The sequence below is a fragment of the Megalobrama amblycephala genome, linkage group LG18, assembly GCF_018812025.1.
Source record: "Megalobrama amblycephala isolate DHTTF-2021 linkage group LG18, ASM1881202v1, whole genome shotgun sequence".
Taxonomy (NCBI): domain Eukaryota; kingdom Metazoa; phylum Chordata; class Actinopteri; order Cypriniformes; family Xenocyprididae; genus Megalobrama; species Megalobrama amblycephala.
In genome coordinates, this window is record NC_063061.1 from 26,396,435 (window position 1) to 26,409,376 (window position 12,942).

The following is a 12,942-nucleotide window of genomic DNA, read 5'->3' on the forward strand; positions in this document are numbered from 1 at the left end:
CGGGTGGCTGGTCTCAGACGATCTTGGAGGTGATCGTGGAGGTCCTGGGCAGGTGTGGTTACACGTGGTCTGCGGTTGTGAGGCCGGTTGGATGTACTGCCAAATTCTCTGAAACCCCTTTGGAGATGGCTTGTGGTAGAGAAATGAACATTCAATTCACGGGCAACAGCTCTGGTGGACATTCCTGCAGTCAGCATGCCGATTGCAAGCTCCCTCAAAATTTGCAACATCTGTGGCATTGTGCTGTGTGATAAAACTGCACATTATAGAGTGGCCTGTGGCCAGCCTAAGGCACACCTGTGCAATAATCATGCTGTCTAATCAGCATCTTGATATGCCACACCAGTGAGGTGGATGGATTATCTCGGCTAAGGAGAAGTGCTCACTAACACAGACTTAGACAGATTTGTGAACAATATTTGAGAGAAATAGGCCTTTTGTGTACATAGAAAAAGTCTTAGATCTTCGAGTTCAGCTCATGAAAAATGGTGGCAAAAACTAAAGTGTTGCGTTTATAATTTTGTTTAGTGTATATATGTTAGATTATGTTTTATAAAGTTTTCTGAAAGATGGAGAAAAAGGCTACAAAACTGAAAAATATATATATATATATATATCAAGGAATCTTATGCTGTTGACAAAATAATCACATTACCATACATGTGTTAAATACAGCAGCAGTCATTTTGTTTTTCTGGTGCTGTATTATAGCAGCAAATCAGCATATTAGAATGATTTCTGAAGAATCATGTGACACTGAAGACTGGAGTAACGATGCTGAAAATTCAGCTTTGCATCACAGGAATAAATTACTTTGTCAAATATATTTAAATAGTACACAGTTATTTTAAATTGTAATAATATTTCACAATATTACTGTTTTTTACTGTATTTTTAATTAAATAACTGTAGCCTTGGTGAGCAGACGAAACTTCTTTTAAAAACATTAAAAATCTTAGTGGTTCCAAACTTTTGGACTGCACTGTTTGTGTATATATATATATATATATATATATATATATATATATATATATATATATATATATATATATATATATATTTTTTTTTTTTTTTTTTTTTTTTTTTTTTTTCTAAGTGTAATATATTGAATCTATATTTTAATCCAATGAAGTATTAGTTATGGATTAGGGCTAGTGAGTGATAATGTAATGTAATAATTTTTATCAAATAAAGAGAAAATCAAATAAAATGGTTTACATTTGTGTGAAGACGATTCTAATGATCATAAAATTAAGCTATTTTCAAAACTAAGGGCAAGTAACCTGTGGCACATTGTGTCAAGCATAATCAGTAGCCCTATCCACAATAATCAGTATTTTGGAAGCGTTTTTCTGTTTAGACATTAAAGAACATTTTGTATATTTTTAATACAAATACTACAATATTAGCAGTGTCACCTAGCAAGCGTATGACCTCAAATATATTAATTTAAAATATAATTCTTAGTTCTGTGAAATATATTTAAATGTATTTATTTTGATTCCTCCAAATTGTAGGGTATCTGCATGGTTTAAGATCTTTTTTAAGAAATGCACAAGTAAAACTTATACCATATGGGCGTTAGGCCCTGAATACACCATATTCGGCATACGCATCGAAAATAATAGTTCAGCAAAACTTAGTAGCGAGTGCGCATGCGCATCGAGTAAAGGTGAGATTATAACCGCAAATATGCTTGCACTGGAGAAGACACACAGAAGATAGATAAGGAGAAGATCGACAAGCTTACAACAATATTGACGCTTACTTCTTCTGTTCGTTTAGTATTCTTAATATCTGTAGTCCTTCCACTTCTCCGACTATTGTAGCTTTCCAAAGCAGGTACTGCAGCACTCTGTCATAGCAGCAACCGCTCGAGCCAGCAGCTGATTCAAAGGGGACAGCAGAGAGGTGACCGACCGAGAAACGCACTTCACAAGCATGCAGAGAATATAGAAGACTTCTGAGGGTATTTATGCATTGGCATGGATTCAAGAAGTCATGTCATGTGCTTTTTTCTTCTTTAGTGAAAATGAAGAAATGAGTTGCGATTTATCTGGAAGAAGAATGGGATGCAGGGAACTCCATCGAGACTCCTCCCCCCGAGAATGAATGTGTGTGTGTGGGGGGGGGGGGATGAAGGGGTTCATGAGACACAGAATGAAGGACAGAGAAAAGACACTATACATTTGTGTTGCGTTTTGTTTGAGGGAGGGACACCTCTGCTTGGAGCAAGCTGTGCTGCTTTCCTGTGGTTCAATAGAGATTTATGAGACATGGACAACAGGCACATTTATGAAGGAATAGAACCTGTGAGGATATGTCTGCATGTTTAATATGACTTCTTAATGCATTAGTTACAGATTTTTCGAAAAATTGGTGGGGAAACAATTTTATTTTAATCTATGCAATGTTTCTGGTCTTCTACTGTTACATACATAAATATATAGCAGATACAATCATCTAGTCAATCTATAGTTAATCTATGTATAAATCATCCTAATGATCCATAATTTCTGGCATGGAAAAAATAGAATGTCTTTACTGTCTGTCTTTACTGTCTATAGATCAGAACATGTTTCAGCTATTGCAGAGATGCACTGGCCAGGTGCCAGACTTGGTAATTAAGTCTGTCAACTGTCTGTCAGGCTTGTCTTATAGATTTACCAACAAAGCAATGTTTTTCTAGCTGCCAAGGTCATTTTTAAAATCTTATTAGCTGTCTCACAGTGGGCCTTGTTTGTTGGAGTCCAATATTACAGTTCTTTTGCTTTTTGTTAATCAAATAGACAACATGGGGAACATATTTTATTGTTGCCGCAAGATGTCAGAGATTATTAACACCAAGGGAGTCGGGCGCCAGACTGAGGAGCAGTCTCTCCTGCTGCTATCCCTGGAAAGTAATGATATAGAAAGTCTGTCTCCTTCAAGGTCTTCAACTGACCTGCTGGCCTCTCCTGTTCTGGACCAAGATCATCTCCTGTTCCCGGACATCGTGCTTAGCAGCAACCTTCGGGTTAGAGGGGACTCAATTCAGCCTTTGGAGCTCTTGTTCTCAACAAGTGGGCAATCACAAGATGCCAGAAGCGATGATGGAGTTGATAAAAGCAATCCGCGAAATGGAAGGGAGAGGAATAGAGAGCTGTTGGGGCCGCCAAGCACAAACATTGCAGGCACAAATCAATTATGCTCCATAGAGGATGAATGGCCCCTTCTGTCATCCCTATACAAAATACCTGCTGCTCAGAATCGAATATGCACTCATGGACATGGAGCAGACACTTGTAAATCTCTCCTCGGTCGTGGGACTGGACTATTTGCAGATAGTCAAACTTCAGTTTCTGGTCCAGTTAGCATTCCTGTGCTTGCGGCATCTTCTCTAGATGCCTCACAAAGTGACATTGACATCAGTCAGAGAGAAGATGGTTGGACTCAGACAGAGCAGTACATCGAACACGAGAAACCTAAGGAGCAATTTGGAGTAATTGTGATAAACACAGAAGAGAATCAGGATGAGAAACTACTGAATGAACATTGTCCAAACAGTGCAGCACAAACACATCTGGATGCAATGAAGATGCAACCTGCATATGGCATTCCTACTGCAGATCCTTTACTTCTAAAGATGCAAAGGGAAGCACAAACTTTGGAACTCATAGCACAACTAGATGACTTTGAAGACCCAGATGCACTGGAAAAACCAGACTCAGAGCAACATCCACAGACTTCTGAGACACTAGAGATGGATATTATAACAAGACAGCATGCTGATGAGAAAGCTACTACAACTGCAGAGCTTCTTCTTTGTATGGAGAAGAAAATATCTCATGTAGAGCAACCAGACATTACAGAGATTAGCTTTGGGCTGGTGGAGCATGAGATAGGGGAGATGGAGCAAAGCCTGTCACAGATGGACAAGGATTTGATATGGAAAAAGACAGAAGTAGAACAGATGCAGTGGGACCTGGAAGCACTAAAGCAGAGCACAGGGTTATCACTGCGGGACTCTGAGCAGACAACCCTCGCTGTGACACAGGTAGAACAAAAAGAAGATCAGACTGAACGCTTCACGCTTTTTGTGATTGATAAACTGTTCCTGGCCACTCCGAACTTTACAGGTGTGTATTCTGTCTAGGGATGCACAATATACTGGTACCACATTGATTTTTTCTTTATTATTGGTATCATATAGTGGATATTTAATTGTACATGCTCATATTCCCCACTTTTGACAATCTCACCATCTAATGCTCAGTAAAATTGAATCCAACACTAATAATTAAATAATAATGTAATCTTTAGCAAATCTCAAAATGAATATCGATTTTTCATACTGTACACCATAATGTTGTGATGCCTGAATTCAAATAATAATTAAAAGTAAATGATTAATAATAATAATAATAGTTATAAATAAAAAATAATTAACAGCAGTGCAGCCCCTAATTCTGTCAGGTATTTGTGTTGGAGTGCCGATAAAAAATTGTGAATGTAACAATGTACATTCCAAACCATTCCTAACTCTTTTGTATCTTGTTGGTTATTCACTTGTGATTTATATTCTTCTGTTTTCCAAAATACAAGTACCCAGCCCTGATACCATGACCAGTGGCCATGTGCTAGAAACCCTAGCAGACAGCAGGACAGAACAGGTTGAGGGTGACAGCGAAAAACATGCGCTTCCTGCTGTTCCTGACATGGACCCAGCTGAGGATGCAGGGTTCACGGTGAAGATCCAGGCTCCTGGAACAGAACCCACTGACTTCCAGGTAAAATCAATCAATCTATCAATCTATCAATCAATCTATCTATCTAATGTCTGTCTGTCTGTCTGTCTATATTGAACTCAAGGTGTCACCTTTAGCAATGGTGCACGAAATTAAGCAAGTGTTGATGGACCAGGAGGAGACCTGTCGGCGTACTTGCTTCTCCCTGCAGCTGAATGGAGTCACTCTTGACAACTTTACCCACCTTAGATCCATACCAGATCTTCAGGAGGGCTCCGTTCTGAGGGTTGTGGAGGGTAAGCCCCTAAAATTTACTGGACTAAATCACATCATCATAGCTGATCAATTAAGCTTTCACTGAAAACTTCACCTAATAGTAAACTGGTTGAAATCTTTCATCTTAGACATACGTATATACCAGTAACAAACTGCCTTAAATCTGTCTTCCCACTCCCCTTTTAATTATGCCAAAGAGCCGTACACTGTTCGAGAAGTGCGTATCCATTTACGCCACATCAGAGACCTTTTAAAGAGTCTAGACCTTACTGATGGCTATAATGGAGTGGAGGGCTGCTCACCATCATTTCTCAGCTATGTCACAGAAGATCATATGGAAGGTAAGATACCAGTCTTAGGAAAAAATTAATTTGGTAAGATATCAGGCTTAGAAGTTAAGATGAGATAAACTTATATAGTAGACCTCATGAGACCTATAAATAATACAACCCGAATACTGGAAAAGTTGGGACGTTTTTTAAATTTGATTAAAATAATAACTAAAAGACTTTCAAATCACATGAGCCAATATTTTATTCACAATAGAACATAGATAACAAATGTTTAAACTGAGAAATTTTACAATTTTATGCACAAAATGAGCTCATTTCAAATTTGATACCTGCTCAAAATATTTGGGACGGGGGCATGTTTACCATGGTGTAGCATCTCCTCTTCTTTTCAAAACAGTTTGAAGACATCTGGGCATCGAGGTTATGGGTTTCTGGAGTTTTGGTGTTGGAATTTGGTCTCATTCTTGCCTGATATAGGTTTCCAGCTGCTGAAGAGTACATAGTCGTCTTTGACGTATTTTTCATATAGTGATGCTCTAAAACCTTTATATACCTTTCAGCATTCATAGTGCCTTCCAAAACATGCAAGCTACCCATACCGTATGCACTTATGCTCCCCTATACCATCAGAGATGCTGGCTTTTGAACTGAACATTGATGAGAGGACGTGGCATCTGTGATTTCCAACAAGAATGTCAAATTTGGACTCATCTGACCATAGAACACTTTTCCACTTTGAAACAGTCCATTCTATATGAACCATGGCCCACAGGACACAACAGCGCTTCTGGACCATGTTCACATATGGCTTCCTTTTTGCATGATAGAGCTTTAGTTAACCTCTGCAGATGGCACGGCGGATTGTGTTTACCAACAGTGTAGTATTCCTGGGCCCATTGAGTAATGTCATTGACACAATCATGCCAATTAGTGATGCAGTATTGTCTGAGGGCCCAAAGACCTCGGGCATCCAATAAAGGTCTTCGGCCTTGTCCCTTACGCACAGTTTCTCTGAATCTTTTGATGATGTTATGCTCTGTAGATGATGAGATTTGCAAAGCCTTTGCAATTTGACATCGAGGAACGTTGTTTTTAAATTATTCTACAATATTTTTATGCACTCTTTCACAGATTGGAGAGCCTCTGCCCATCTTTACTTCTGAGAGACTCTGCCTCTCTGAGACGTCCCTTTTATAGCTAATATAAAATATCAATTAACTTAATTAGTTGCTAGATGTTCTCCCAGCTAAATCTTTTCAAAATTTCTTGCTTTTTCAGCCATTTTTTTTGTCCCCGTGCCAACTTTTTTTAGACCTGTAGCAGGCATCAAATTTGAAATGAGCTCATTTTGTGCATAAAATTGTAAAATTTCTCAGTTTAAACATTTATGTTATCTATATTCTATTGTGAATAAAATATTGGCTCATGTGATTTGAAAGTCTTTTAGTTTTCATTTTATTCAAATTTAAAAAACGTAAAAAAAAAAGAGCATATAAAGTACAGTGCATATAAATGCATGTGTTGTCTGTGTTGAGATAATATTTGATTTAAAATCTATTACAAAGACACATCCATATTGTGAGTCTCTATGCAGTACAGCTATGGTGGCTTCACAATAATTTAATTTAATTCCCAGAGAGCAGCAAACCTAAGCGAAGAGGTGACGGGTTGAAGCACATCAGCTGCAGCCCTCCACATCACATTCTTCCATGCTCTAAGGAGCGTCTGCTGGTACCCCTGCAACCTCATACAAATTTTGGGAAGGTAGGAATTGAGGAACTTTGACAGTACCCAGATAGCATGGTGACATTGATACAATGTTGAGTTTTTAATGTTTAATGTATGTTGGATCAGCATTGAAATTTTGATGAAAGTCGACAGTACACATGGGTGGAGACAGTGACATTGAACTAACAGTGATTTGTAGTTGATGACCACAAGATCATGCAGGTATGTATCTCTGCAAAAACACTAGTTTGTGTTTCTCAATCAGTGGGCCATATCAGTTCATGATGAACATTTTCAATTGCTTTATCTGATTTGCTCTGATCTACTGGGGGCATGGTTTAGGAGTGGGCCCTCATGATTTTATGAAATCTATTGAAAAATGATTGAAAAACACCAATTGTAGTTTGAAAATGCGCACTGATTGGTAAACACCCATTTTGGATCTGCATGCTTACTTTTCTGTCTAATTGATGCTTCCTTATAAGAGAGAAAACACAGGTGCATCCTATACAAAAGTCTTGTGTGTTGAATCAACTGACTTCTTTGGGTTTCAAACAATGGTGCATCTTTCTTATTATTTCTATGTTCTTTTGTGCTTGTTATTTGCATTTGATTTATTGTTACTGAATTTAAGATATATTTATTTAAAAAGTTATTAAAGTGTTTGAATGAACCATCCATTTCTCTAAATTCTTAAAAAGTGTGCACATCTTGCTTTAGTAACATTTATTCAAAATGTTATGATTAAAGTTCTAACAACATGAGCAAGAATGTCATACTTCACACGTAGCCCACATATTGCATCTATTACTCAATGCTTGCAGAACACCTTGCCTTCTTTCCTCGAATAGGGATGAAGGCAGATGACGATGGACAATTAAAAAAATGAGAAGCACCCTCCTGATAATTCTGATATTGATTACACATTGAGTCGATAAGTCGATAGGATTATCACCTGGGATTTGATGCTATCCTGTGCCTTAACTCCTGCTCTCTGACTACTGATTAATTATGGCGTTATTTTACTGTCAATTGTCGAGAGCACACTATTGTGACGCGAGAGCATATCAATGTAATGTGCGAGCGCAAATCTGTCCGCTCGCGCGCGGATTTCCTCTGCTCTCGCGCAAATCTGTCCGCTCGCGCGCGGATTTCCTTTGCTCTCGCGCAAATCTGGACGCGCGCGCTCAAATATACAGTGCTCTCTTATGAACTGCCTCTCCTCTCGCTCAGATATTGCGTGTGCACGCTCAAACTGTTTCCTGCGTGCTCAAACGTGTCCTGCGCGCTCAAACTGCACATGTGCGCTCACGAATCTCTCCGTGCTCTTGCAGAAATTAATTTGCTTTTGGATTAAATGCTGTCAAAAGTTATAAACCAATCAGAAGAGACGACTGATCCATGAAAATGCTACGTGGAATCTTATTGGCTGAGAGTGAACTGCGCCTGGAATTCTTTCGACAAAAATATATATTTTATTTCTTTACAATTTAATAATATTTATCAAATGTAACCTAGTCTAACTGCATCACATTACAGGTCAAACCCCTATTTATCTAAACAAACAAAAAATGTTTCTTAAAGTTATTGTGGTCATACGTTTTGTGTTGAAATTAAAAAAAAAAAAAAAATAGGTAACATTTTACAATAAGGTTTTTATTTGTTAACATTAGTTAATGTATTATCTAACATGAACTAACAATGTGCAATACATTACTGTAATTATTAATCTTTGTTAACGTTAAAAATACAGCTGTTTGTTGGTTGTTTACTTCACAGTGCATTTAATAATGTTAACAAATACAACATTTGATTTTAATAACGTATTAGTAAATGTTGAAATTAACATTAACAAATATTAATAAATGCTGAAGAAGAGCAATTCATTATTAGTTAATGTTAACTAATGCAGTTAAATAATGTTAACGCAACCTTATTGTAAAGTATTACCAACAAACATCTTCTGATTTAAGACCGAACAAGATCAGGGTCAAATCGTCATTCCCTTAATACTTAATGTGGAGATCACATACCACCATAGTCAATTGGTATAAAACATGACATACAAAAATACCTAAGCTCTTGTGTATGCACGATTAAGCAAAAGAACGCGATCTTATTCCTAAATGACAACGATTCGGTTATGTCTATTAAACCTTTTGAAATTACAATCATACCAGAATATTTAAACCTGCTTTTGCATTGCTGCTGAAAGCAGTGGTCATGTAAGCTATATGTTTTAAACAGCTTCACAAAGTGTTTTCAACAACATACTATTGCTACATCTGTGTTGCAAACATTAAATAATAATGCAAGTATTGCAATAACAATTTATAGTCTGAATATACACTGATTTCAGCAATTAAAATAAGTAGCTAAATGAATGTTGAAACTAATGTTGTTACACTGTTCTGCCAGTAGGTGGTGACCAGTGACTGTTAAAATGTATTTGATGTATCAGAATGTATTTGATGTATCAGAATCATTAATTCCAGACCTCAAAAGAAATTGACTATAGTGGTATATGTGATCTCCACATTAAGTATTAAGGGAATGACGATTTGACCCTGATCTTGTTCGGTCTTAAATCAGAAGATATTTGTTGGTAATACTTTACAATAAGGTTGCGTTAACATTATTTAACTGCATTAGTTAACATTAACTAATAATGAATTGCTCTTCTTCAGCATTTATTAATATTTGTTAATGTTAATTTCAACATTTACTAATACGTTATTAAAATCAAATGTTGTATTTGTTAACATTATTAAATGCACTGTGAAGTAAACAACCAACAAACAGCTGTATTTTTAACGTTAACAAAGATTAATAATTACAGTAATGTATTGCACATTGTTAGTTCATGTTAGATAATACATTAACTAATGTTAACAAATAAAAACCTTATTGTAAAATGTTACCTTTTTTTTTTTTTTTTTTTAATTTCAACACAAAACGTATGACCACAATAACTTTAAGAAACATTTTTTGTTTGTTTGTTTAGATAAATAGGGGTTTGACCTGTAATGTGATGCAGTTAGACTAGGTTACATTTTATAAATATTATTAAATTGTGAATAAATAAAATACATATCTTTGTCGAAAGAATTCCAGGCGCAGTTCACTCTCAGCCAATAAGATTCCATGTAGCATTTTCATGGATCAGTCGTCTCTTCTGATTGGTTTATAACTTTTGACAGCGTTTAATCCAAAAGCCAAATTAATTTCTGCAAGAGCACGGAGAGATTCGTGAGCGCACATGTGCAGTTTGAGCGCGCAGGACACGTTTGAGCACGCAGGAAACAGTTTGAGCGTGCACACGCAATATCTGAGCGAGAGGAGAGGCAGTTCATAAGAGAGCACTGTATATTTGAGCGCGCGCGTCCAGATTTGCGCGAGAGCAAAGGAAATCCGCGCGCGAGCGGACAGATTTGCGCGAGAGCAGAGGAAATCCGCGCGCGAGCGGACAGATTTGCGCTCGCACATTACATTGATAAGCTCTCGCGTCACAATAATGTGCTCTCGACAATTGACAGTAAAATAACGCCATAAATTAATCAGGTAATCATTCATATTCCTGAATCTGTATTAAATTTGAGGAATATAACTGATCTCCATTCACTTTAGCCTGTTCCCACTGAAACTAGTCCTAGACTAAAATGCATGTTTGAGCTGTTTTAACTGAAAGCAACTTGTACTGACATATCTTAAAATATGTCAGTGCCATTGTTTTGTCTCAAGATGCACACCAGTAATGATTTTTCTAGTGTATGTTTATAAAGCTACTTAAAATCTTAACTGAAGTAAGGTCTAATCCTGGTTTAGGCTAAGCACTGTCTGTGAAACTGGGCCTTAGTCTCATTACTTCTAATGAAGATAATTGTGTGTTGAGCGTCTACGACTTACTTTTTTGTTTCATTTGTGGAAGTTTGCATGTTGACTTCTGCAGCAACGCAGTAGTGCTGTTCTATCTGGCTATAACATGTTATTTAGCCTATAACGCGCTCTTGCACATTTATTTTTTAGTATTTTTGGGAGGAGAAAATTTACATATGTGGTTTCAACAACCAGGTGCATTTAGACTTGTCCAGTTTCATCTGAAATGCATCCCAGACCTAGCCTGACTTCGTCATACTCATATTCTAGGCAGAATGTGAGTCTGATACTGCTCCATTGCACTTGAATTATGGGGCGTGTCTTAACCGAACCAGTAAAAAAAACAAACTCTGCACTCAATTGGATAGACATCAGAGCAACGCAGTAAGTGACGTATGTTGAACTTGTACTTAAACTTTTGCCGAATCCCGTTGGAAGGACGGCAAACACATCTTTCCCATCGACAAATGCCTTGATTGCGGTTCTTTGTTCGTCTTTTAAAATTAATGCGCTGTCGATTTCTTTTATTACAGACGTGATAGCGGAATCTAAACATCTTACTTCTCCAGCTGCAGTCATCGTTGGTGAAAACCAATTCAACCCAAGCGCTCTTTGATGACGTGGGTGGTTACGTAACCGCAGATAGCCTGTCCATCATCGATTAAAGCCCGCCCTGGCAATTTGATTGGCTCGGCCTTCTGGGAGCCGAGCATAATTACTCCACAATGGATCGAGTCCAGACCGAACTTCCCGTCCAAAAAATGTTGTGGGCGGGGTTCGGGCTGGCACCCAGGCTATCCCAGACCACCTCCTGAAGTGGTTTGAGCAATCGGATTTAAATCCTTCTCAAATGCCTTTCAGGGAGCATTTAGACCTTTTCTTTTCACAATCGGATAGCTATCCGATCAGAGAAAATGCATGAAGTGACCAGGTGTAAACCAGGTGTTTATTCCTCTTCATGAGGAGTTTAGTCCAACACACCTGCCTGGAAGTTTTCATTGATCCTGACCTTGATTAGCTGCTTCAGGTGTGTTTTAATTAGGGCTGGAAATAAACTTGGGTGGAAAGATTGGACACCTTCCCATAATGTTATTGAATTGTTAATAAATAGATTAAATATACATAATTTTAACAGTATTATAAATATAGTTAGAATATTTTGTGTTTAGCAATTTATAAAAAGTGAATCATGTTGTGTTTGGCATGTTAACATTCTTGGATGTAACTATGTATGACAACTGAATTGACTTGTTCTTAATTAACATCATGCTTTCTTTTTCAGATTTCAGAGAACCCAAAGGAAAAGAGGCAGTAGTCTGATGTAAGATAGATTTTGAAAACTTGAGCCATTGGACCACTTGTATTTATGATGACATAAGACTTAGGAAAGTAATGTTGTTTTTAAAGGTTGTAATGCTTTTGTCTATTTTGTCCCACTCTTAAAGAATTGTATTTTCTGTCTCTTTGTCATTGATTGTGTTAAACTGTCAAATAAAATAAAGTGACTCAACTGCTGTCATTTAAGTTTTAAATGGTTTTCCCCAAACTTTAAAATGGTCAGGAATTTAACGTACCATTGAAGTGTAGCTGAAATATTAATGTTGTTTCAACATTAACTTGAATCAGATCTCAACATTATGTTGACATTTCAGTTGTATTTTCAATGTTTCAACAAAAGTGATTTAGAATCACCATCACATTAATATTGATCAATTGATATTACTAATAATTATTTTGTTCATTTAAATATTGATTCAACAGCAGTGATGTAGAATCAAGATCACAGTGTAACGTTGATTCACTAACATTACCAATATTGATTCAACATTGGTGATGTAGAATCAGTTTTAGTGTAATGTTGATTCAATAGCATTACCTTTTTTTTTTTTTTTTTTTTTTTGAAATCTCACCATTGTTTCAACATTAAATGCAGGTGCAAATGTGATATTGAACTAACATCACTTTATAATATAGATTCAATGATATTATCATTGATTTGTGGTTGAAATCTCAACATTGCTTCAACATTAACTGAGGGTGCA

The 12,942-nt window shown here is 36.9% G+C and overlaps 1 protein-coding gene across 5 annotated transcripts in view; it reads left to right on the plus strand.

The window, feature by feature from the left end:
- Window positions 1-1,154: 1,154 nt before the first annotated feature.
- The window catches only part of LOC125253104 (clustered mitochondria protein homolog), a 36,042-nt gene continuing 24,254 nt past the window's right edge, over window positions 1,155-12,942 (plus strand). For 4 of the 5 annotated variants that reach the window (XR_007181363.1, XM_048166883.1, XM_048166885.1 and 1 more), the window contains exons 1-6: window positions 1,155-1,911; window positions 2,028-4,118; window positions 4,585-4,769; window positions 4,852-5,023; window positions 5,201-5,344; window positions 6,933-7,060. Coding sequence is in view for 4 of the 5 variants with exons in the window: in XM_048166883.1 (XP_048022840.1) it covers window positions 2,795-4,118; window positions 4,585-4,769; window positions 4,852-5,023; window positions 5,201-5,344; window positions 6,933-7,060 (1,953 nt within the window). In the remaining variant the exon portion in view is untranslated. Of the gene's footprint in view, window positions 4,119-4,584; window positions 4,770-4,851; window positions 5,024-5,200; window positions 5,345-6,932; window positions 7,061-12,942 lie in introns of all 5 variants that reach the window. The other variant, XM_048166884.1, reaches the window with a different exon arrangement.